This window comes from Thermobia domestica, chromosome 14, assembly GCF_964235325.1.
Source record: "Thermobia domestica chromosome 14, izTheDome1.hap1.1, whole genome shotgun sequence".
Classification (NCBI taxonomy): Eukaryota; Metazoa; Arthropoda; class Insecta; order Zygentoma; family Lepismatidae; genus Thermobia; species Thermobia domestica.
Genome location: NC_137467.1, coordinates 42,079,006 through 42,102,967, shown reverse-complemented (window position 1 = coordinate 42,102,967; position 23,962 = coordinate 42,079,006). Strand labels below are relative to the sequence as shown.

The following is a 23,962-nucleotide window of genomic DNA, read 5'->3' as shown; positions in this document are numbered from 1 at the left end:
GTTCAAAATTTATGTCCTGACTTTCTTCTTAATTTCGTCTAGGAGGTATAAGAATCCTTCCTCGTCACAAGAGGTTTACGAAGAGTGTAATATAAAAACATTTAAACTATATTTCTTATTAGCGTCAATTATCCGTTTCGCAGGTTTAAAATTTAAAAAAAAAATAGTAATATGTTCCGTTAGTCACTTTTTACTATTACTTATGCGTTCTCTGATATCGGTCCTTTTCGATCATTTTTATATACCTATCTTTCTCTCCTCTCCAGAGTTACGGGTGTGAATTTGGATTTAAAAGGTATCGGAAGTGTCCCTTTTCATCTCAGCGACCCCAAAAACTATGGATTTGGCACTAATATTGGTAATTTTCCATCATTTTCTATATATGTCCCTCCTCCCCCTCCCCATCAAAGTGAAATGACAAAAAAATCCCAGGTCCGAACCTCATCTATGTTGAAAATTTGATCCAAATCGGTCAGGTGGTTCAAGAGTTATTAAGTCACAAACATAGTTTGGTTTGATTTAGTTGAACGTCAATAACAGCACAAGATGTGCTAGGCATGTGACATTTAGGTGTCGCAGATACTTTTTAGGTACCCGACACTTGGCACATATGATATTCATGTGCTAAGTATGTACTTCAGCTATCTACCTTTTAGGTACTTATTACACCTAATTGATATTTGCAACTATGTACCACAAATATAGCATTTATATACCTGGCTCAGTTTCGCACTCAAACAGTTATTTGTTTTTATGTCTCATTTGGGACATATTTGTCATGTTCTAGGTACGTCCTTTAGGTACATAGTGTTTCAGATACCCTAACAGCACAAAATGTGCTTGGCATGCGCCATTTAGGTGTTCTAAATTCATCTCCCACATTTGACGCATTTGTTACTTCTTTTTCTAAGCGATTGTGTACTAGAAGCAACAAACGCATCAACTTTATTAGATAGCAAATGCCACCGATAATTTGAAAGTGAATATGAAAGAACCATGAAATAAAGTAAGTAGACACTTGTCATTTTGTTATAAAATTACATGGCAAGCAGATTTTATCAGATCCCAAACGGTTATCGTCGAATATACGCGGTTAAAGGAACACTCTGATTAGCCAAATTCAAAAGACCTCAACAACTTTTTCCTCAACAAGAACGTTCTCTTCATGCCTCCATGGCCAAGTCGAAAGAGCACGCGGCTAGTAATCCCAAGGTTGATGGTTCACACCCACCGTGGTGTACATTTCTTTTTACTTGTTTAAAGTGTTTTTTAGACTCGCCTTAATGTAAACACATTATGCATATAGGCGATTTAACATATTTTGGGGGAGTAATGTTGTGGTTCATTGACACTTACGGCATGGGGAACATGCCTAGAACATACTAGGCACGTTCCCCAGGTACATGTAAGGCATGTGCCTAGGGGCGGACATAGATTGAGACTATTATAGCTATCCATGTAATTTCTCTCTCAGAGATACATAAGACACATACTGGACACTTTGGTCGTTCAACTATACCTCCACCGGGAATCGAACTCAGGACCGTGAACATTAGTCAAACGTGCTAGCTACTAGACCAAGCGGGGAGTTCTAAGTCACATAGTCACTTTCATATATATGGATTGGAGTGTATTGTGTATCTTTAAAGGTTGATAAATGCTTTTCATTATGGTTGTACAATCACTTTATCAATTTATAGTTTTATATTGGTATGGGAGTTGTAGCACTAAAACAGTGTTTGAGATCTATGACCTGAGTGAACTAGTGCTGCCGACGAGATTCAAGAAATTTACCGTCTCATCTCGAATTGAAATACCAGGTACAGGATGGCCCAAATACAGGATGGCCCTTGCATTGATCAAGTATAATATTCTAGCTTATGGGTTTATTTGCTTCGGCTGTTCCGAGCTTAAGGTATAAGTAAAAAGGCTTTAAGAAAAAAATAATAAAGAAACTAACTTTACCCAATGGATAAGAATAAGAAATAATATGAAATACAATGATTGATTGTATTCCTATTTTTGGGTCACCCTGTACTATAAAATCCTTTTTAGTGAAAATGATATTAACGTCTGAAACGTCCAGTCAAACCTCCACTTCCATCCCCCTTCTGATAGCGCTTTTTAAATAAGAAAAAAAAACGCATGTTCACTTTTCAGACGTATGTGTGGGAGTAATCTATGATAGAAGTTTATTCCTCTTAGATAATCTAAAGGACATCGTCCTTAGATAATTCAAATTTATATTTTTAAATGTCTTCTATAATGAACCCTTCCTCTTATCATAACATAATTCAAATGAACCAATGAGTATACAGGGTAGAGGGTGGAATTAAGTAAGTGACTCGTGAAAGGGGAAAAGGCGGGACAGTCAGTAATGGCAAAAAGGGGGTTGGAATGGGTACATTATCTTGGTGGCAGAGGGAGGAGGGGAAAAGTAGAAACAGAAGGATATCTAACGATGAAACGGTACAGAGCGACTGTTCAGAGAGCGGAAGGGGGGAGGGACAAGAAAGTTTGTTTGAACGCCACGTTTTGTTGATCTACATACACAGGCACACACACACACACACACACACACACACAAATACATATATATACATACTTGTACATATGTATGTATGTGTGTATATATATAAGGGGATTTTCGGTAACTGTGAAGGGAGAAAATTGCATACAGCAATAGTTGTAGTGGGAGGTCGAACGTTTAGTCTGTACAAACAGAAGCTGTGTTGACGCATGTTTTTAAGCTTCGTTGCGTAGTATTGATTTTTCTAAGTGCCGACATTCGGAAAGAGGAACCCCCACCCCCACCCCCACCAGTAGAAAGCATTGGGGAATGAGAAAGTAGACGAAGTTGTAGATAGATATAGTCCTGAAGAAGTAGAAGAGATAACGTAAGTAAGAGAAACTGCGCGTGTGAGTTGTTGTCGGAAGGGGGGAGGGGGGAAGAGACGGTAAGCGAAGGAAGACGTCAGGGGGTACAGAACGACAAGGTTCGGGAAGTAAGTTCCAACAAACGAAATGGAGAAGATATTCAAAAAATAAAAGACAAATAAAGGATGAAAATATTCCGTAGAATATTATAGTTGTAAAGAAGAAAATATAATTTTAAAGAAATGTAATTACAGTTTAAGAGGCACCATTACATATATCCTTGGTCCTAAAAGGGACACTAAATTTCAACAGACAAATACATGAATACATACTCCTGCATATAGAGAGTGGTGTTATATGCCCGATATACAGGCTGATTCGCCTAAAACTTGTACCATGAATAAATCCGAAATAAAGAATGTAATCGATGCATTGTTTTCACAAACATCAAATGTATAGAAAGGCTGATGTTTTAAGCCAATTAAACCAAAAGAAATAGTCTAATGGGAGTGTATAAGAAAACAATGTTGTTTTCGAATTGAAACAATGTCTTAGAATGTCATGTAAAGGAAAGTATACGTTGTCAGAATTTCAATGGTGTTTATTGCACACGTTTAGTTGAAGTCTATCAAGAGATATCGTCAAAAGAAATGAAGGGTGACTGCTAATTTCCCATTCAAAAGTACAAGTACAAGGCAGAAGGGCTAAACGATATTCTAATTCCTAACATAATACATACATTTACCAGTTATGTTCAAAATGATGTCCATTAGCTACACGACAGGCCTCCAGTCCAGCATGTAATGATTGGTATACGTGTTATAATAGAATTACAGTCGAACTGGTAAAACAAGCTGCAGTAATACGGCGTTTCATATCATCAAAGTTGTTGGTAGTGTTAAATTCAATGAACGGGCTGGATAATTGGCAGGTCTTTTCGTTAAGACAGACTGTGGTTAATTACGCCGTCGTGCTGAAACCATATTTTTCTTCTGGAAAACCCTGTGGAATGTCTTCTAACATCGGTAGAAGGTTGTTCCTCGATAAGTCCACTTTCGGGAATCTAGTTCGTTTTCAACGAAAAACGGTCCTATGATAATGTACTTTCATTATTCCACAGCACACATTTACCCTTCACGGACGCTGTCCTTCCACTTGACTCAGCCAATGAAGAATGTCAACACACCAATAATGCATGATCTCGAGGTTCACTTATCCATGATTAGTAAATATTATATTGTCAGAAAACAAGATGGAAAGCAGATCAGGTCCAGTGTGGCCTAATGTTCATACACAAAATCGTTGATGAATATGATAATCGTTTCCATGTAAAGTAAGTACCTCTTAGTAGAGTGACACATAATAAAGGTGGAAGTTATGACAGTAAAGAAAAGAAACGATACTTGCCTAATCCAAGCCAGACGTGTGCTAAAGTAGGGATCTACCGCAACAACAACCAGAACATTAATTACATACCACGCCAGTTATTGGTTTGTTTCTTGTACGACGTCGAGGTATTATATTTCCAGTTTCCTGAAGTTGGTTAAAGATGTTCAGTAATAACGAAATTGGTTAAAGTTGTTCAGTAGTAACGAAATTGGTTAAATATTTCAGTAATAACGAAATTGGTTAAAGATATTCACTAGTAATTGTCTGTGTGGTTTATGTATGTTGGGGTATCTCTCAAGATAAAGGGTTTATCCGTAAAGTAATGAGACTGGCCACCGCGCGGCGCTCCAGACGCCAGCAGCGCACTCTTCGGCGGGGGATTTGTGGTGGTGAGTCTAAGCTAAACAACGCACTTATAGATATACCACATTGACTTGACACCTAGTCTTCCGTTCCAAGCGCTGCTATCGGTAGAAGGAATTCCATTCTCTTTCGCTAAGGCTCTCTCGCTTAGCAACAGTTGAATCCTTATTGGCTCAACGCATGAGTGTGTCGAGGGAGTGAGCTTAAGTTCGCACTTTTGCCACGGCTCAAGACATTTTGGCATCACTATAGTGACAGTCGCTTCCGAGCTCTGACACAGTGAGGATCACGCGTGGCGCAAAAGCTGTCTTTGAGTTTTTGTCATGGCAGAGAACGTGGGAACGTTCGCTGGAGCAGCGCTACACAAATAAATTTTGCTTTCACCTGAGCAAAACCGCTTCCGAGATCCTTGCCTTAGTCAAAAAGGCTTACAAAAACAATGTCAAGGGCCCAGGTTTTCCAAAGTTCAGTTAGTTCAAGAACGGACAGAAGACATGGAACGATCTGGACGCTCTTCAACAAGTGTGTGGCCAAAGTGAAAAATCTTCTAGACTCCGACCGCCGTTCACTAATGGTCTCCCGTCCGACTCATTGAACCACCATAAACCTTGGACCTTTGACCAAGGCGTCTCGGAAGCGGTTTTGTCCAGGTGAAAGCAAACTTGTAATCATGTAGCGCTGCTCCACGAATGGTCCATTTCTCATGTTCTCTGCCGTGACAAAGCTCAGAAACAGCTTTTACGCCACGTGTGATTCTTAGCTTAGACTTCCCACCACAAATCCCCGCCGGGAACTCGTTGCTGGCGACTGGAACTCCGCGCGGCGCCAGTCTCATTACTTTATGGACAAATTCTGCATATCACACATCACAATACAACATTCTCCCCAATTTAACCATACACTAATAGCATGTTGGTGTTTTAAGCGTTTGAAAATACGATCTTCTAGAGAAGAACCAGGTGGTTCTACTTCACTGAACTCTCACAAATAGGCAACCTCTCTTTCCGTAGAGGGCAGATTGTGGTGTGAGCGTGACAGAAGTGTCAACTGTGTTGAGTATGTCGAAAGGAACATTGTCCAAAGTGATAACGGCCTACAAAACTCACGGTAAAACCACCACGGCGAAGAGGAACAGTGGTAGGAAGAAACCTTACGTTAACTGCTTCAGCCGAACATTAAAGCGGATAGTCACTCAGAATCGTCGTGCGACTGCGGACAAGTGCGGAGGAAATGAGTCAGCACCTGTCACGAAATCACAGTCCGCAGCGAGTTACATGATATGGACATGTCTATTCATGCTGCACAGGCGAAACCGCTTATAAGTGATGATAACAGTTCATCACTAATGGAGCCATGAAACTGCACAAAGAAACGCTGTTGACCGGAAAACTGTGATATCATCGGATGAGTTATCGTTCACTTGGTTTCAAAACACCAGTCGTACTTATGTGTGACAAACGCACAAAAGCACATGATTTGCTTTGTCTCCGCCGAACCGTGAAACATATCGGAGGATCTGCGATGCCGTAATATCCTGACGTTTATTGGTCACTTTACTGCTTGTAATCGCCATTTTAGCGGACAATGTATATCCTATGGTCCAGATGTTGTTCACGAGTTGAATGACGCCATATATCAGGACGATAATGGAGTTGCTGCAGCGTGGAACAGCAGGATGACGTTGAACACCTTCAATGGCCCGACCATGCCCAGACCTGAACATCCGTCTTGGAGACACGAATCCGGCTCAGATTTCCGCCTTCGTCTCCTCTGACGTAACTGAGTGATGCACTGCACACTCGAAATAATGTAATAATCTACTTGCTACCATTTACAACCTCTATGACTCCATTCCACGTTGCATCAGAGTTGATTTGAGGGCAAAAAGACAGTCCAACCCTATATTAATTATAGAAAGCCCAAGAATCGTGTAGCTAAGGAATCGCACTTCCTAGATTTCGACACCTACATGAGGAGATATAGCGAACACTAGTAACATGGTCCGTCCATCTTTACCCTCCTAGTTTCCCCAAGTATAGTGTGTCCACTCAATAGGAGTGCAGTTCGGCAAATTTCTTTCAAGTTCCCATACTGATTTTTACAATAACATCCGTTTCTCTCTCCATCCCTCTTTCGAGCACATTTGCGAGGTTTCAACGTCTTGACACCCACTATGTCTGTTCTTTCTTCCCAATACTATAGCTAATATGAAACAGAAGTTAGGCAATGTAAGAACAAGGAAGCTGGTCTTGGGAACAGAGAATCGAGCACTAACTTATAAAGGACAGCATTTGAAACTGTGGCAACTAAGATTCCACGTGGAGTTGACAAGCGACTGTCAACTGTTTGAAATGAGGATTCTGGTTGGCCATCTAGTTATCGGGGTGTTTTCCTCAAGATCCTTCCGACGATGACTTATTTATGGCACGAGCCACCATACATAGAAAGCGGCATTCTTTATATGCGAACTACACTTCGGCTGAAGAAACTAACTATACTCGTTTTGCAAAGGCTAAGTGAACCCCTGAGATACATTGGAACAAGAGTAAGACGTGAAAAAAAAACTCAATCAGTGGAGGATCCAGGATATGATCAAGGTAGGGGCTAAACCATAGTTTGCCGCTTTATCCAGTGTAAAACAGGATTGAAGTCCATTTTATCCAGTGTATACCTGAGGGTCAAAGGGGGCTATAGCCCCTATACCTTCCCTTGGATCCGCCCTTGTTCCCAGTTGCTGAGTAGACGCCTTATCAACTACGCTGCACTGTCTTCCTCACACATATTGTCTTTTATTAAAGAAAAAAAAATAAAAATAAAACAAGTCTCTAAAGGGACGTTAAAAACCAGCCAATAAAAGTTGTGAGCATTACTTCGGGATTTCAAAATTTAATTTTTTAAAATCTTTCTCTCTTTCATTCTTTGTGAATCTTGAATGCTATTGTTTTCCTATACTCATAAATGACGTTTCCACTAAATTGAAATTTTCCAATTGAATGTTCCACAAGCATATCCTTTAGGCTAAGAGAGACGATGATTAAAGCCAATGAAAGATAATGGAAGAGTCGGTGTAATAAGAAAGTGGGACAAAACGAGAGTACCCCGAGAAAACCCAGGGACACAATTTGCAATCCAAAAATTTACTTAGCCGGATATCGAACCCGGGACCCCTCACACCATAGGCAAGTAATCTACCATACCGAGAAAAAAAAGTACTTAAAAACGTAGGTTACATGTGTGGATCCTGTAGTTTCTTTGGACTTAACGTACAGCAAATGTATAACTAAAAAAGTATATTTTATACGCACTTTCCGTATAAGTGTTCCAAATAAATGTACTTTCCGTACGAACGAAAGAACTGTATATAGGACCTCACTTACAGATGGACGTATGTAACATACGTATATGTGTATGTAATATATGGAAGACTGTTAGATATACATCCGGCAACGGTATGATGTAATATCTAAACAAGAAAAGTATGTAGCACATGGATAACGTATGCTCCATACTGATTTCCGTAGTAAACATAAGGATTCCGTATAGCTGTACTATATACAGTTGCCTGTATAACGGATTTTTCTCTATGCTATAGCTCACCGTGCTCCCTGGTGTTTCCATGAGAAATTTATTCACCGAAGATAACTTCTCTCTGTTGGTTCACTGTCAACCGATATTTTCTGAGTGAATATGAAGACGAATATCTTACATTAGAAATGGACAATACATATGTAATTTATATAAGTTTAAATGATGAAGTGAGATCACATATTTTTTACTATTTTTTATTTTTTTAAATAAACCATATCCATTTTAAGCGCATGAGTAAAAATTCAAAATTCTAGGGTATTCTGTGAATTTTTTAAATATACACCGGTGTATATTAATTTTTTAAAGATCAAATTCGTCTAATAATCAGATCAAGTTTAGGGAAATTCTAAAAGAGATTATTATTATTATTATTATTATTATTATTATTATTATTATTATTATTATTATTATTATTATTATTATTATTATTATTATTATTATTATTATTATTAGTCCTGCCCTCTCCGCTGGTCTAGTGGCTGTTCCTAGCGCCTTTGCCACACTTGAGCAGAGGTGTAATTTTCGGTGGAAAGATTTTTTTAAGGGACCCTAAATTTCAATAAATAAATAAATAAATAAATAGCAATGCTCATTTTCGTTGCAAAAAATTTGATTCGATCAAAAGCTTCGGCTCATTCAGCCCCCACTTTTTTCTTTTTTTGGTCTTAATTCTTCACTTGTTCATAATCGGTTACCTTTAGCTTAAAGGACACGAAAATAAAAATTAAATCAGATTAACTTAACTTACCATGATTATGCACTGAGGCTAAGGAAGGCGGTGATTAATATCATAATGAATGAAATGATGGAATGAAAAAAAGTGGAATAAACTGGATAATCCCGAGAAAGCCCATGCACACGGTGTTTGTCCACCACAAAACCTACTTGACAAGCCCTAGGGTTAGGGTAATTTGCCGTATCGTGCAATGGTATCATTTTCCGCCCCCGCCTTTCTCCAGAAAGAACAAATCTTAAAAGCCACAATTTCAAGTATTCTATCCCATCATGAACAATGAAAGTGAGGGAAAAGACACTCGTACTCAGAAAGGCCTCAACACTACAAACACAATCTCGTTATCTGTTTTTTTTATTATTATTTATTTAACTAATAATCTGTTATGTTAGTGAAAGATAAAGCAAACACATGTGCAGATGAAAGGTGGTAATCTTTTTTATAGAATTCAATATCGAGCTTCAATCTCAATATACTATATCAGTTTGTAATTCCAGTGCAGTTTCTATCTTTATTTCTTGATTTTCCTTCTAAATCTGTTACAAAATTTAAAGAAAAACTTGTTTCCACTTTTAATGATGAGGAACTTCTTTATAACAAAGACAATACTAGTTTTCATATCAAAACTATGATAACTAACTAAATGGTACAGGTGTTCGCTACTGTTCAAGAATTGAGTTTTTGTATTTGACAACAATCAAGCAAACTGAGATCAGGGGCGGATCCAGGACGCACTTCTGGGGGGTTGTAATACTGCTACTTACAGCTAATTTTAAGAGTTCCAAGCTCTGGGATGGGTTTTATTTGTATACAAAATAAAATAAAAGTTTCCTCTTCTGGGGTGGGGGTGGGGATCCGCCACTGGCTGGAATTTGTTTAACCACTTGCTTTAGCATTGTCCATATGACCTTAAACTAATGCAACCAGAACATGATTTATGAATGTAGTATTCAAATAGAAGATCGGCGTAGTTAATTTAACTACCATCATCATGAAGTTTGTTTCCAACAAGAAACGTTTATTTAAATAATATAGTTATGAAATATTTTGCCGCCCCGTCAAATACACGTGTTGCACATATGGTAGAGCCAGCCCTGACTAGGATCGAACCAAAAAAACCCACGCACCACAAGTGAGCGCTCTATTATTGACCCACCACCTCCCTTCCCCGTAAACGGCACAACGAAGTGACTAACAAAAAGTTACTTCGTTTTTTTAACTTAATTTTCATTTTGCAATAGAATTATCACATATCAAAATAAACTTACTTTACTCTACTTAAACTTTCCATCGAATAACTTAGAAACTAAGAAAAAAAAATATTTAAAGTTAGATGAATCATGAACTAACATTCATTTTATAAAAGACAAACTTTCTTGAAACATAAAAGTTTTTTTTTTTAATTCTTTTAAAACAATTCATTCATTAACACGTTCTCTAATAGTTGATTTTTTTCCGTTCTGCTTCTTTTCTTTCACGCAGGTTTGGTTCAGCAATCGAAGGGCAAAATGGCGGAGAGAAGAAAAACTGCGCAATCAGCGCCGCGCAGTGGAGCAAGTTGGAGTTACAACATCGTCAGCTGCAGGTCGTTTGCCGATCAACTCGGGATTCAATTCGATGTACCCATCAATTCCACAGCCCATAGGAACAATGGCTGATACCTACAGGTTTGTTTTTCCCTTTTTTTTTCTTAAAAAAAAGAAACCTTTCGCCCCGGCTCTTATATTTAAATAAGCATCACGGTTTTTTTTTTCAAGAGATTTTTTCGACAAAAATGATTAACTTTATACTCAATTATAGAAATGGATGGTTTCCCGTATTCTACTATAAATACTGGGATTTAAATTGACTTTTTTTTGTATGTTTGTGTGTGTGTGTGTGTTTTGTTTTAACTTGGTTTTATATGCGATTCGCATTCCATTGACGAGAGAAATGAATACTATTGCTTCATACTACATAATAGAAATTGAGCATTATTAAACAATGAAGGTTTGCTCCTCTTTCTTTCTTTCTATTTTTTTTTTTAAAAAAAGTAATGTTTCCCAACTCATCCCTCTTCTAGAACAAAAAGCTACGAAATAAAACGGAGTGTTCAACCTTTTATGTTTGTATTGTTTATAATTTAGAAAAGGGAAATAACAAAGCCGAAATGAAAATGGAAAAGTTGTGTGAATTTACTATATTTTTTTATTTTTATATATATTACATTGTTTGTTAAAAACAAAGGCAATAACCTTTTCTATTTAGCTTGACGTATTAATTTTTTTTGGAAAATATAAAATTACTATAATGATTTTCTTTTTGTAATTAATTAATAAATGTTATAAATTATATGTATATCGTATAGATTTTTAAACCCCTCGGATGCACATAGCAATTCAGGGTTTGCCTTTAGAGCTCGAAATTAGTTTCGATCTCATATTAGGTTCGATCTCATACAGTACTTGCTGCTGTAGAGAGGAACACAGGAATCTCAACCGCAACCAAGTGTTGCCAACAAGTGTCAGTTTTTTAAAATGCTAAATGGCACCTAGAATCTGCCTTAAAATGGCGAAACTCTTCTCAAATAGTTGACAACAATTTGACAACCTAATTAACAAAATAGTTAATCGTTTTATTGTATATCTAAAACATAATAAAATATTCTTGGTAATGTTGTCAAATCAAATGCTTTCACCCTTAAACCCATGTTTAAAATACTTACAGTATACTTTTATTGCATCATTGATAAGGTGCTATATATCCCTTGACTTCATTTCTTGACACCATCCTTGCGATAATGTAGACTATATATTTCATTACCGTTTCTTGGTCCCATCTTTGCGACAATGTACACTATATATTGATGGCACCATTGATTGAAAACAACACTAAAAGTAGACCGTTTACGCTGAGCGTACACTCAAACAACTCAATCGCAAATCAATTAAGTGTTGAAATTAGCTATGAGAAGGTGGAATTTCCAGAATTCTGATTTGCCTTGAAACGATGCCGATAAAGTATGTAAGATAGTATGTGATGTGACAATGGAAATAATACTATAAACAGAAGAATTGGTAAAACAGTAAATAATAAATAACAGTAAATTAATAGTTTTAGAGAAGTTTAAATTGGGAAGGATATTAAGTATTGCTGAACACAACGGCTAAAAACTGGTAGATAATAGATGCTATCGTGCTGCCAAAATGTCTTGAGCCGTGGCAAAAATGCGAACTAAGTACCCGGCTATTTGAGGCGATCGCAAAGCGTATTTATTGCTCATGCGTACGCTTGGAATACGCTGACCATGTATTTAAATGTAGATGGCTAATCACAAACGCGAAAGCAATAAAAACGCGGAGAAAACGTCAGCTCGAGCGTATTTGGTGCATTTCGGAACAATAGACCGCCTGATGTTTAAAAGATTTCAAAAGGAATAAAAAAAGAGGAAAGATGTGTTGCCAGGCAAAGGGATTGTAGCAAGAAACAGCTGCTTGGAAGATGGTTTGTGCAGAGTATTGGAACTCTGCTATTACACACCTGGACTTGACAAAACGACCAGGAAAACCTGACTGGCTCACAGTATGATTTACAACTCTGGTGAAAGTAAAATTACTGAATAGCCACCTTGACCACGTTCGCTACAGGGGGTAACGCTTTCTCAAATAGCCTAAGTCTTAACAGTTTGCCTCTCCGGTAGGTAGATAATCTGTCATGCTGATTCCTTCACAATTCCAGAAAACAGAAAGCATAACTTTGGCGGCAGACGTGTTTTTTTTAGGAAACGGGGAGGAGGGGTGTTTCCAATTTTTGCTCATTTTCTTTGTTTCTGGGTCATAACGATAAATCCAACTTTCATTTATTGTTACTAGTCTACCGAAAAAAGTCCTCTTCATTCACCTCGCAGTGATGCAACATTTCTCTTGCGACATCCTCGCGATTTCTCTTCTGGAAAAGCGTGAGCAGTCGTAGCACCCACCGTACTGACACTTTCTGAAGATGCAGCTGGTTGTGAACGATATTTCAGGCAGACCCATAACTCATACTTATTGCACACATAACACTTTTAATTGTCATCCTCCTTGTCTTCTATTATGATCTTCTCAACTTTCCCCGTCAATGCAGTATCATCAGGCTTTTAATTAAGTATGATTTTACCCTATGGTTTACAGAGAGACAAAGCTTTCAATTAAGCATGATTTTACCCTATGGTGTACAGAGAGCCAAAGCTTTTAATTAAGCATGATTTTAACCTATGGTGTACAGAGAGCCAAAGCTTTCAATTAAGCATGATTTTACCCTATGGTGTACAGAGAGCCAAAGCTTTCAATTAAGTATGATTTTACCCTATGGTTTACAGAGAGCCAAAGCTTTCAATTAAGCATGATTTTACCCTATGGTGTACAGAGAGCCGAAGCTTTTAATTAAGCATGATTTTAACCTATGGTGTACAGGGGGCCAAGGCTTTTAATTTAGCATGGTTTTGACTCATGGTGTACAGAGGGCCAAAGCTTTTAATTTAGCACGATTTTAACCTATGGTGTACAGAGGACCACAGCTTTTAATTAAGCATGGTTTTAACCTATGGTGTACACAGGACCAAAGCTTTTAATTAAACATGGTTTTAACCTTGGTGTACACAGGACCAAAGCTTTTAATTAAGCATGGTTTTAACCTATGGTGTACACAGGACCAAAGCTTTTAACTAAACATAGTTTTAACCTATGGTGTACAGAGGATCAAAGCTTTTAATTAAACATGATTTTAACCTATGGTGTACAGACAGCCAGAAAAAGTAGTAGAGTAGCATATATTACACAAAGTAGACCTATGCTATAACGAAATAATAAATTATTTCCAACAATACCTATTGTGTTTGATAAAAACATTAAAAAATGACCACTCTGTGCATGATGATGCATGATGACGCTAATTCCAATAATAAACAATCACGCTAACAGATGACGCTACTTGCGCTATCGCATGTCTGAATGATTAAATAACTAAATACATTTGTTAAATGTAAATTATTACAACTTTCAGTTAAGTATGCTTTTAACCAGGACCATAACTTGTGGGGCAGGGGTCAATTGCTTCCCCAGGGAAGATCCCCGCCATTCGAGGGAGGCCCACTTTAAGACAAAATTTTCTTACTCCATATACGATACGAACATATAAATGAAGTATCAAACCGGTTCATTATATTACGTAAACAAAACAGCACACGGAAGGTAAATAAAACAAAAATGAATCGTGAACTCATTTCAGTAAAAAAAAAAAAAATGTCTACCATTAGGGGCCCTAGAAGTAATATTTAGCCGTATGGCTTTGAGATTTGTCAATATTGTCCCCTTAATTAATTTGTCATGTATGGAACGGGCTCAGGGGCGTCAGGGAGGACCCACAGGTTCCGGGGGCCCATAAAGAGTAAGAGAAAGATGGAAAGAAGGGGCCTCTTTTCGAATTTTGTGGGAGGGCCCAAAAGAACTTTTCCTAGGGGAATCAAATATTAATGCTTGTTCCCCGCTCCCAGAAAAATCTAAGTTCCGGCGCCGATTTTAACCTATGATGTACAGCGGGTCAAAGCTTTCAATTAAGCACGATTTTAATTTATGGTGTACAGTGAGGCAAATGCTTGGGAGCAGATAATAATAATAATAATAATAATAATAATAATAATAATAATAATAATAATAATAATAATAATAATAATAATAATAATAATAATAATAACTATCATAGGTGAAGCAAGAGACCTTATCTACAAGTTATTATTATTTTAAATAAAAAATGATCTGTATGTACATAATTATTTGAAGAACTGCATTGAAACATAATAAGGAATCAGGTTTAACAATGTCTTAGTTAAAAGAATCACTTGTTTCGGTATTTTACATTGCTATAGGCTACCTATCTTTGTGTCTTAAGAGCGATCAAATTTCACACTCGCCACAGCTGTTCGTTCAAAAAGCCATCTCGTTCTCTGTCTCTACCTTTAATCTATTCCTCCAACCCCTCACATCACACTAAATCCAGCAACCTTGGCCCACCAAACAAGCTTTTGCCCTCCATCTCTATCTCTCGTCTTCCCGCCTCCTGTCCGCGCGCTGTGTCTGTCGCTCAGGTTTCTCTTCTCTCTCTCTCTTTCTCTCTCGTTCGGTTCTTTGGTGTGTCACTCCGCCGAAGCTTATCTCCGTCTGACATCCTCAAATCCTCCGCTGTTCGAAATAGTTCGGCAAACCGCAGCTCCACAGAGAAGGCTGGTTTGAGATAAGTGGATGCGGTAACTTTCAGTTGCACAGTGGCTGTGTTTTAATACTTCCCTTCATTACGTTGGTTTTACAGAGGATTAGTGGAATACTCATTTCATAATAATAATAATAATAATAATAATAATAATAATAATAATAATAATAATAATAATAATAATAATAATAATAATAATAATAATAATAATAGCTCTTTTGGGGGGAAGAAAGTTGCAGGTAATTTAGAAAATCTTAGGAAACCTAATGCTTAATAGCCAAGCTTTCCTTCAGACTTTTTTGTTTGAGTTAGGGGGAGGGGGAATTAAGGTAAAAATTTTGGTAAAGGACATGAAGAACATGCCTTGCACAAACGTGATATATAATCACAAGTCGGGGAATTCAGATGTGGTGGGAGAGCCTTCGAAAGTGAATATACACAGAGGAAAAAAAGGTATGTTACATGCGTAAATCCCGTAGTTTTTGGACTTAAAATACGACTATATATATATATATATATATATATATATATATATATATATATATATATATATATATATATATATATATATATATATATATATATATATATATATTAACCTGAAGCAAACATATAACTGAAAACGCATGTTTTATAATACTGTCCGTTTAAGTATTCTTTCTATACGTACTTTCCATATAACTGTATATAGGTGGTCAGGATTTCACATACAGATGGACGTAAAACGTATAACTGATGTATATAACTTACGTATGTAATAACTGATGTACGTATGTAATATACAGAAGGCTGTTAGATGTCAGATGTCGTGCAGCGTCATGATGTAACATATAAGCGAGAAAAGGGGTAGTACGTATGTAGCATATGGATAATGTATGCCGCGTACAGATTTCCATAGTAAACATATGGATGCCGTATATTTGTACAATATACCGCTGTCCGGATAACAGATTTTTCTCAATGTAGAACAATGTTCTCAATGTAGAAGAAACACTTAATGTTTTCTGACATTATCCCAGCGTTGTCGTGAGAACAAAAGAAGTACCAGCTGAATACAAAGGTAAAAAATAGTGGCAAGAGCGTCCATCAGGGGGGCCAAGGTGTGGCACTTGTCCCCCCCCCCCCTTTAGAGGAAATTGTGCTTCGGAAGATCAAAAAACCCAATAGATATTTTAGAATGGTTACCGCAAAATTTGAGACTACATTTGAAATGTCGCTTATACTTGCCCCCCTTCCTTGGAAACCACAACATGGGCGCCCTTGAATAGTGGTGTAAAAGTGCCAGAGGTAATTATTAAAGCATGCACTGACCACGCATCATGGAGTTAAACTAGAAACTTTGGTCCGGCTCTAAGATGCGCTTTATACTTAAACTAATATCAATAAGCAGTGGCGTATTTACGATTTTACTTCTGGGGGGGGCGGCTTTGGCTGAAAATGTGAAAATTCTGCAAGATATTTCATATACTTTACTATAGTAAGTAAGATTTCGGGGAGGAGGCGTAAGCCAGGAAGCCTCTCCCTTAAATACGCCACTGTCAATGATAATTGCAATCTCTACTGGATCCGAAGAATTGCAAATGCAAATTACATGAATGTGTTTGTTTCAAAGATTCAGTGTTAAATTTCGTGCTTGCAAATTCTTATGTTATCTTAGTTTCTTGCCTGAGTGTTATCATATTAACACTATTCACTTAACCACAAATAAATTTTGTTTATTATTTTTTTTTTTAAAAAAAAAAAAAAGCTTTAGCCCTGTCGCTTTGTTTCTGTTCCTTCGCAACAGTACACATTTATTTATTTATTTATTGTCTTTTTAAATTGTTTTAATTCTATTCCTAATTAATAGAGACCGGATGTTAGGCAAAATGCCTATTCTTTAATATTAAAGACTAGCAGCGTTCACCCCGCTTCGCTGCGGTCACCCCGGAACGCAATAAACTTTGTTACTTAGATAATTTTTACTTTTTCGCTTTCAAGTGATATGATAAAAACCATAGAAGATTGCAGTAAATCTTAACATTATATCGCCTGTCATTTATGTTAACCCGCCCCGCTTCGCTGCGGTCATCCCGGTGCTGGCATATTGTAAAAGTGTCTGTAAAAATAAGCAAATCAATTAAAAAATTTTAAACAGAAGATTCAAGCTATTTTCCGCTGTATATCGCCTGTCATTTATGTTAACCCGCCGAGTGACACGGTCATGCGGGTTGCATATAAATACGTTTATTTTTACCTATGATGAACTAATAACAAAGGATTTGTACGTTATGGACACTTGAATGGTCAATTATCTCAAGACACTGGTAATTAAAAATTAAAGTGATATGATAAAAACCATCTAGGGTCCAAATCCTAATAACCCCCCAAAAATGAAAGAAATTGGTTCAGCCGTATTAGCGTGATGAGCGGACAAAGGATTTTGTACGTTCTCTTTTATATATATAGATATGATCAAAAATAACATTTTAAAGTTTATATGGGGGGTTATAGTTTCGATTTAAGCCAATTTTATTTTGCCTATTTTGCCTATTTCGACCTTTACTGCCTAAATAATTGCTTTAGTGCCTAATGTTGCCTATTCTATGCATTTTCTTCAAATTAAGCCTTCATTGGAAAAATGTAATTTATATAACATAAATAATACACACATATATGTGTATATTAGGTGTTTGTAAGCACAAGCACGTGGTACGTTGCAATATATATACAGAGTGAACTTCAAAGATGTTCACATACTTCAGGAAGTGATTAGTGATATCAAAAGAAGTCAAACAATCCTCGTGTATTTTGTCTAATTCCGTATCGTGTACGAGTGACAGAGTGCCAACTTGGAATCGAAAATCGAATCCTGACAATTAGAACGAAACCGAAAGATGTGCGCATACTTCGAGAGGTGATTCGGGACATGAAAAGAAGACAAAACGTCCTCTTGAATGTCACCAATCACCTCCCGAAGTATGTGCACATATTTATGTCTCGTTCAAATTGTCAGGATTTGTTTTTGGATTACAAGTTCGCCCCCTTGTCACTCCTACACGACGTGGAATTCGACAACATGCAAAAGGACTTTTTTTCTTCTTTTGATGTTATGAATCACCTCTTGACGTATGTGCACATCTTTTATGTTCTCCCACTATATATGGAATGCATAACATGCTTCTTTTTTATATGTACAATAAAAGAAGATATTAACAAAGAAGTATGTTTCTATATTATTTGAACATTATCTATGACTTGAATCTATTTTTTTTAATTATATTGAGTATTTATCTTCATTATTTCGAGTTACATTTTAGTGCCTATTTTACTGCCTATTTTTTAAATTTTTAGTGCCTATTTGCCTGCCTATTTTCCAGGTTTTTAGTGCCTAAACATCCGGTCTCTACTAATTAACAAAAACTATTTAAAAAAAGAAAATCCTAATTTTGCTAACCTTTAAGTTTTTAAATTTTTGTTTCTTTTCGATATTTTTTTTAAAAAATGTTTGCTTACAAAGTTGTTTTTTACTTAACAAAAAAACGTTCATAATTTAAATAAAATCACACGAGAAACATAGATTGTTATAATTAGTTAGAAATTAGATAAATCAGATTCGATTTTACTCAAATTCAGTATAAGGAGAATTTTATCCTAAAAAGTAAGCAAATTTGTTTAAAAGTTAAAATAACCCTCGTTGAATTGCTCCATTTTGAGAATAATCTGTCGTCATATTTGATTCAATTTTAGTCCAAACCTAATTTTTTTTTTTTTGACATTTTAACTGTAATATGTTCAATGATATCTCTATTTATTTCAAATATCAATAAATCTCTATTTATTTCAAATTTCAATAAATTAGTAAATATCAGGCTTGTATTAATGTATGGCATGTAAGGACTATTTTGAAATAATTTATAATTTATAATGATAAATAAAGTAGTTTATCCTTTTATTTTTCAAGCATACCTCGTATATTGAATTTATTTCTTGCGTAATTAATAATATTTTCTTGTTTCTCTTTGTCGTTTCAGTTCGATGTCGTCTAGCCTGAGTAGTATGAGCAGCAGTTGTTTACAGCAGCGAGACCCAACTTCCGGTTATCCTTACATGTTTCATGATCCCTTATCGTCACTCAGTTCTACCTATAATTCCAGAGCAGCCTGTAACCCTGCACAAAGCTCTGTAAACACACATGCGTCTTATGCAGCCAGCACAACAAGTTCTGGGGCAGGAACGGGAACAGGTAATTCGCTTTCATTTGTATTTCTTTTAACTTTTTTTTATTGTCTTTTAATCAGGTGTTTTAAAAAGAAAATCTTCCATTTGATACAGTGTTTTCGTATTAGCATGCAAAGTACGTATGGTTGGCAACGAGTAAGTACAAGGTGAAATCAGAATATTAGTCCATGCGTTCTCCCTCCCAGAAATAGTAAAACAATAGGGAAAAGAAGACATTGGTTTAAGGTTGGTTTAAAGGGATAAGTTTTGCCGATAGATGTCACTAGAGTCTTTGTACCTCTCTCATGTATTTTTTTTACCTTTCACGAAAATTCACGATTTCTCTTACAAATTTAACCTACAGACTTCAAATTTTTAAAGAAACTTCATGACCTACCGAAGGCAACAATCCGTGTCGATTTTTTATTTAGAATTTTCTTCATTGTTGAAATGGCTTGATTGTTGAAATTGATATCGAAACCTTTAACAATATAACTGTTTCAACAATGAAGAAAATTCTAAATAAAAAATCGGCACGGATTGTTGCCTTCGATAGGTTATGAAGTTCCTTCTCTAGAAATTTGAAGTCTTGAGTGTCTATTCGCATTGAGTGTCCTGGTTTTCAGACATCTGCACCAAGACAAGGCATCCAGTCACACGGTAAAAATATCTCTGGAATTCTATCACCATATTGGAAGGAAACTGGAATTTCGGTAATTTACCTTCTCTGACATCCCTGTCCACGGGCGAGCCCAATGGACTATTGCGCTATCAGACTTCTTAAGGTTAGTTTAAAGGGACAAGTTTTGCCGATAGATGTCACTACAGTCTTCGTATCTCTCTAGCGTATTGTTTATCTTTCACGAAAATTCACGAGTTTTCTTACAAATTTCAACCTACAAACTTCAAATTTTTAGAGAAGAAACTTCATAATCTATCGAAGGCAACAATACGTGCCGATTTTCTTCATTGTTGAACTAGCTTGATTGTTGGAATGGACATCCAAACCTTTAACAATGAAACTATTTCAATAATGAAGAAAATTCTAAATTAAAAAAAAAAATCGGCACGGATTGTTACCTTTGATAGGTTATGAAGTTCCTTCTTTAAAAATTTGGAGTCTCTAGGTTGAAATTTGTAAGAGAAATTGTAAATTTTCGTGAAAGGTAAAAAAAAAAAAAAAAAAAAAAAAAAAAAAAAAAAAAAAAGAGAGAGAGAGGTACGAAGACTGTAGTAACATCTATCGCCAACATTTGTCCCTTTAAATCATCCTTAAGCGGCGCCTGTCTCTTCGTGGAGTCGCATACCGTCTCCTGTCTGTGGATACCTTGTAAAGGGCAGTGGTACAGCTGCAACGCGGTATCCTGTAATGGAAACTCCGATGGCAAGCAATAGTCAGTAGAGGTAGAAAGCAGATCAAACACAACTGGTGGTGGAAACACGGCAGTTAGGGGTCTTCACTACAGCGAAATTAAACTACCGCTAATTTTAGAGTTTTCTGTAATATCTTCAAAACAAATAAAAATATTCGAAAAGCAGAAACGTAGTGAACTAGACAATACGATTTTGCATGTGATACCGTTATCACAACTCACCTATCTGTTTTCGATTTGCAACTGTAGATAGATTTAGCATTTTTTGCGGGTTCTGTAAATAGCGGCATACCAAAAGCAGATAGGTGAATTGTGGTAAAGGTATCACATGCAAAATAGTATTGTCTAGTTCACTACATTTTTGTTTTTCGAATATTTTTATTTGTTTGTAAGATATTACAAAAAAAAAAAAAAAAAAAAAAACTAAAATTAGCGGTACTTAAATTTCGCTGTAGTGAAGACCCTTAATAGAAAGATGATACATTCAAATATGGCTAAATATAAGTGAATCAACCTCTGTATATCCTCTGGAGAATCAACATTTGTTCAACATGAATTTACAGTCAATAAATATGAAATGTATAGTTAAACAATGGAATCGTGTAAGTGTAGCAATATGTTTGCTTGTCCCGTACATAAATCCACACCGTTAGTTTGGGTTGTTTCTAGGCAACTGCAGGGAAGAGATCGTATAGGCTATTTAGATTTTTCTAAAAATTCGTATTCTAAGGGAGGAGAAAGCGCCCACAATTTATTGATAACCTCATAAGCCCCTCATGTTAGACAACCCAAACGACCGTGCTGTGTTTTAGGTTGCATGTCGTCCAACTTTTGCAACGGGGACACTTCTGCTTGGTAATACAGTAAAATGTCGCTGTAACGAAAACTACAATAATGAAATGATTGTTCGCAATTGCGAAGTACCGTTTCGGCTACTTCCCTTTCTCTAATTTAATGTATGTTAAAACATTTCATTTGAACGAATTTCGAACTTTCAGTATAATGAATGAGAATTTCGTGTTTAGTATATTTTTTACCTTATTTTTTTAAAACTATAATTGAAACTTGTCCCGTTTTACAGGGTGTTTCGAAAACCACCGACAACGTTTGGGAGGTGATTCCTGACAACAAAATAAGACAAAAAAATATATGACCAGCCTGGATGCATAAAGCCTTCCTTTCGGTGTTATAGGATGCCGATAACATGAAAAATTGAAATTTAAAGGTTCATAGCTCGAAGACTATGGGATCTACTGGAGTCGGATCAAAACTTCACTTAGGAACTTCACGAGTACTTCAATTTATATGTCCGTAACCAAACTCCCTCTATAAAAATTGCTGCGTGCAGGCACGTAGCCAAGGGGGGGGGTTCGGGGGGTCCGGACCCCCCTCCCTTCGAGACCAGAAATGAAAAAATTAAGGAAGGATAAAACAAAATGAAATGACAAAAAGAAGGATCAGCGTTAAAAATTAAAAAGAAAACTACAGGAAGCTTTTGCTTAATCTTTCTTATGAGGAGATTTGTATTACTTGCCCCAATATGGTGGCGAGGTAAGCAAGGTATTCTGGAAGAGTCAGGGAAGTTGAAATTTCAAGAAAAGTTATGGAATTCTCAGAATTCCTGCTACTAGTCAGGGAAATTTCAAGCTTTCAAAAGCATAAGTGCCGTTGTGTAACAGCGTGGACATTTTTAATCATAACTTTTCGTCATCGCATCCTTGCAGTATCAAACATGTTATTTCAAGGACAATTTTCTGTTGCTCCTTTAACCTGTCATTTGGAACCGACAGTAGTTGACGGAATAATAAAAACAAAAAATTATGTTAAAAGAAAGTTATATTAGAATTTGATTTAACACAGAAAGGAACGCATATATTGTAAAACTAGTTGAATATACACATGCTTCGCACAGGGGCTGTATTTGAAAGTCAACGCCTGTGGAAATATCACCATTGATCTCAGCGACCGCGAAAACTATGGATTTGATACTAATATAGGTCATTTTGGGCTATTTTTTACATGTCTCGGTATCCACCCCCCGCTGACTCCCGGCCCGCATACTTGCAAGTCATCGCTAATGGAAGTGTCATCATTGATTTCAGCGACCGCGAAAACTAGGGTTTTGACACTAATATCGGTCATTTTGGATTACTTTTACATCTCTTGGTATGTCACCCCCCTCCGGTGACTCCCGGCCCGGAGCCGAATAGCGGGAATTCGGAAGTTAATGCGACTGGAGTTTCACCATTGATTTCAGCGACCGCGAAAATATGAATTCGGCACTAATAGCTCAAGTGGTAGAGCGTTGGCTTCGCATTCGGGAGGTCGTGGCTTCGAATCTCGCTGCCTACCATCCTGACTGAGGTTTTACAGGGTTTCCCTCAGTCCTACCAGGCAAATGTCGGGATGGCACCTACTGAACAGGCCCTGGTCGATACCTTCCCAAATCCTTTCCATTGTTAATGTTGTTGGATATCCAATGTAAAATGGCCTCTGAGCTGTATCTAGTGATTGTTAAATAAATAAATAAATAAATATCGGTCATTTTCTATTACTTTTACATGTTCCGGTAAACGCCCCCGTGAGACCCTCCTGGTTCGAATTTCGACAAAAACGTTTAACTCTGGTCTGGAGCCTGGACCAAGGTACTCGTGACTAAAATTTGGTAACTCTCGGTCAATTTGTCTGGTTCCCAAGCCGGTCCCGGTAAACGCCCCCCTGAGACCCCACTGTTTCGAAATTTGAAAAAGTGCTTCATCTTGATTTGGGGCCTGGGCCAAGGTACCCCTGACCATAATTTGGTAACTCTTGGTTCACTCGTCTGGTCCTCAGGCCGCACACAGACAAACAGACAGACAAACACACAAACAAACTCTTTATTTTATCTATATTAGAAGATAGTTTAGAAGACAGTATTCAGTATGTACTTTTTATAATAATTGAGGTCATAACGAAAGGAAAATTGTTATATTTGAATAAAGAGAAGGACGTAAATATTGCAAAATCTTTTTCATAATTTGTTATTAAAATACTTGCCAACATATCCTCATTTTATTGTCCTAACAAACCAATGTAGTAAAGTAGTTTAGATTGATAGTAAAGTAGTTTAGATTGATAGTAAAGTAGTTTAGATTGATAGTAAAGTAGTTTAGATTGATAGTAAAGTAGTTTAGATTGGTCGAACTCCTGGGCCTTCAGAATGTCTTGTCACTCC

General features: G+C 36.8%; 1 protein-coding gene across 4 annotated transcripts in view; it reads left to right on the top strand.

Annotated features, from left to right (window-relative positions):
• The window catches only part of toy (paired box 6 protein twin of eyeless), a 236,863-nt gene that overhangs the window by 200,870 nt on the left and 12,031 nt on the right, over positions 1–23,962 (top strand). For all 4 annotated transcript variants that reach the window (XM_081737898.1, XM_081737899.1, XM_081737900.1 and 1 more), the window contains exons 8-9: positions 10,433–10,617; positions 19,189–19,400. In XM_081737898.1, coding sequence (XP_081594024.1) covers positions 10,433–10,617; positions 19,189–19,400 — 397 coding nt within the window. The remainder of the gene's footprint in view (positions 1–10,432; positions 10,618–19,188; positions 19,401–23,962) is intronic.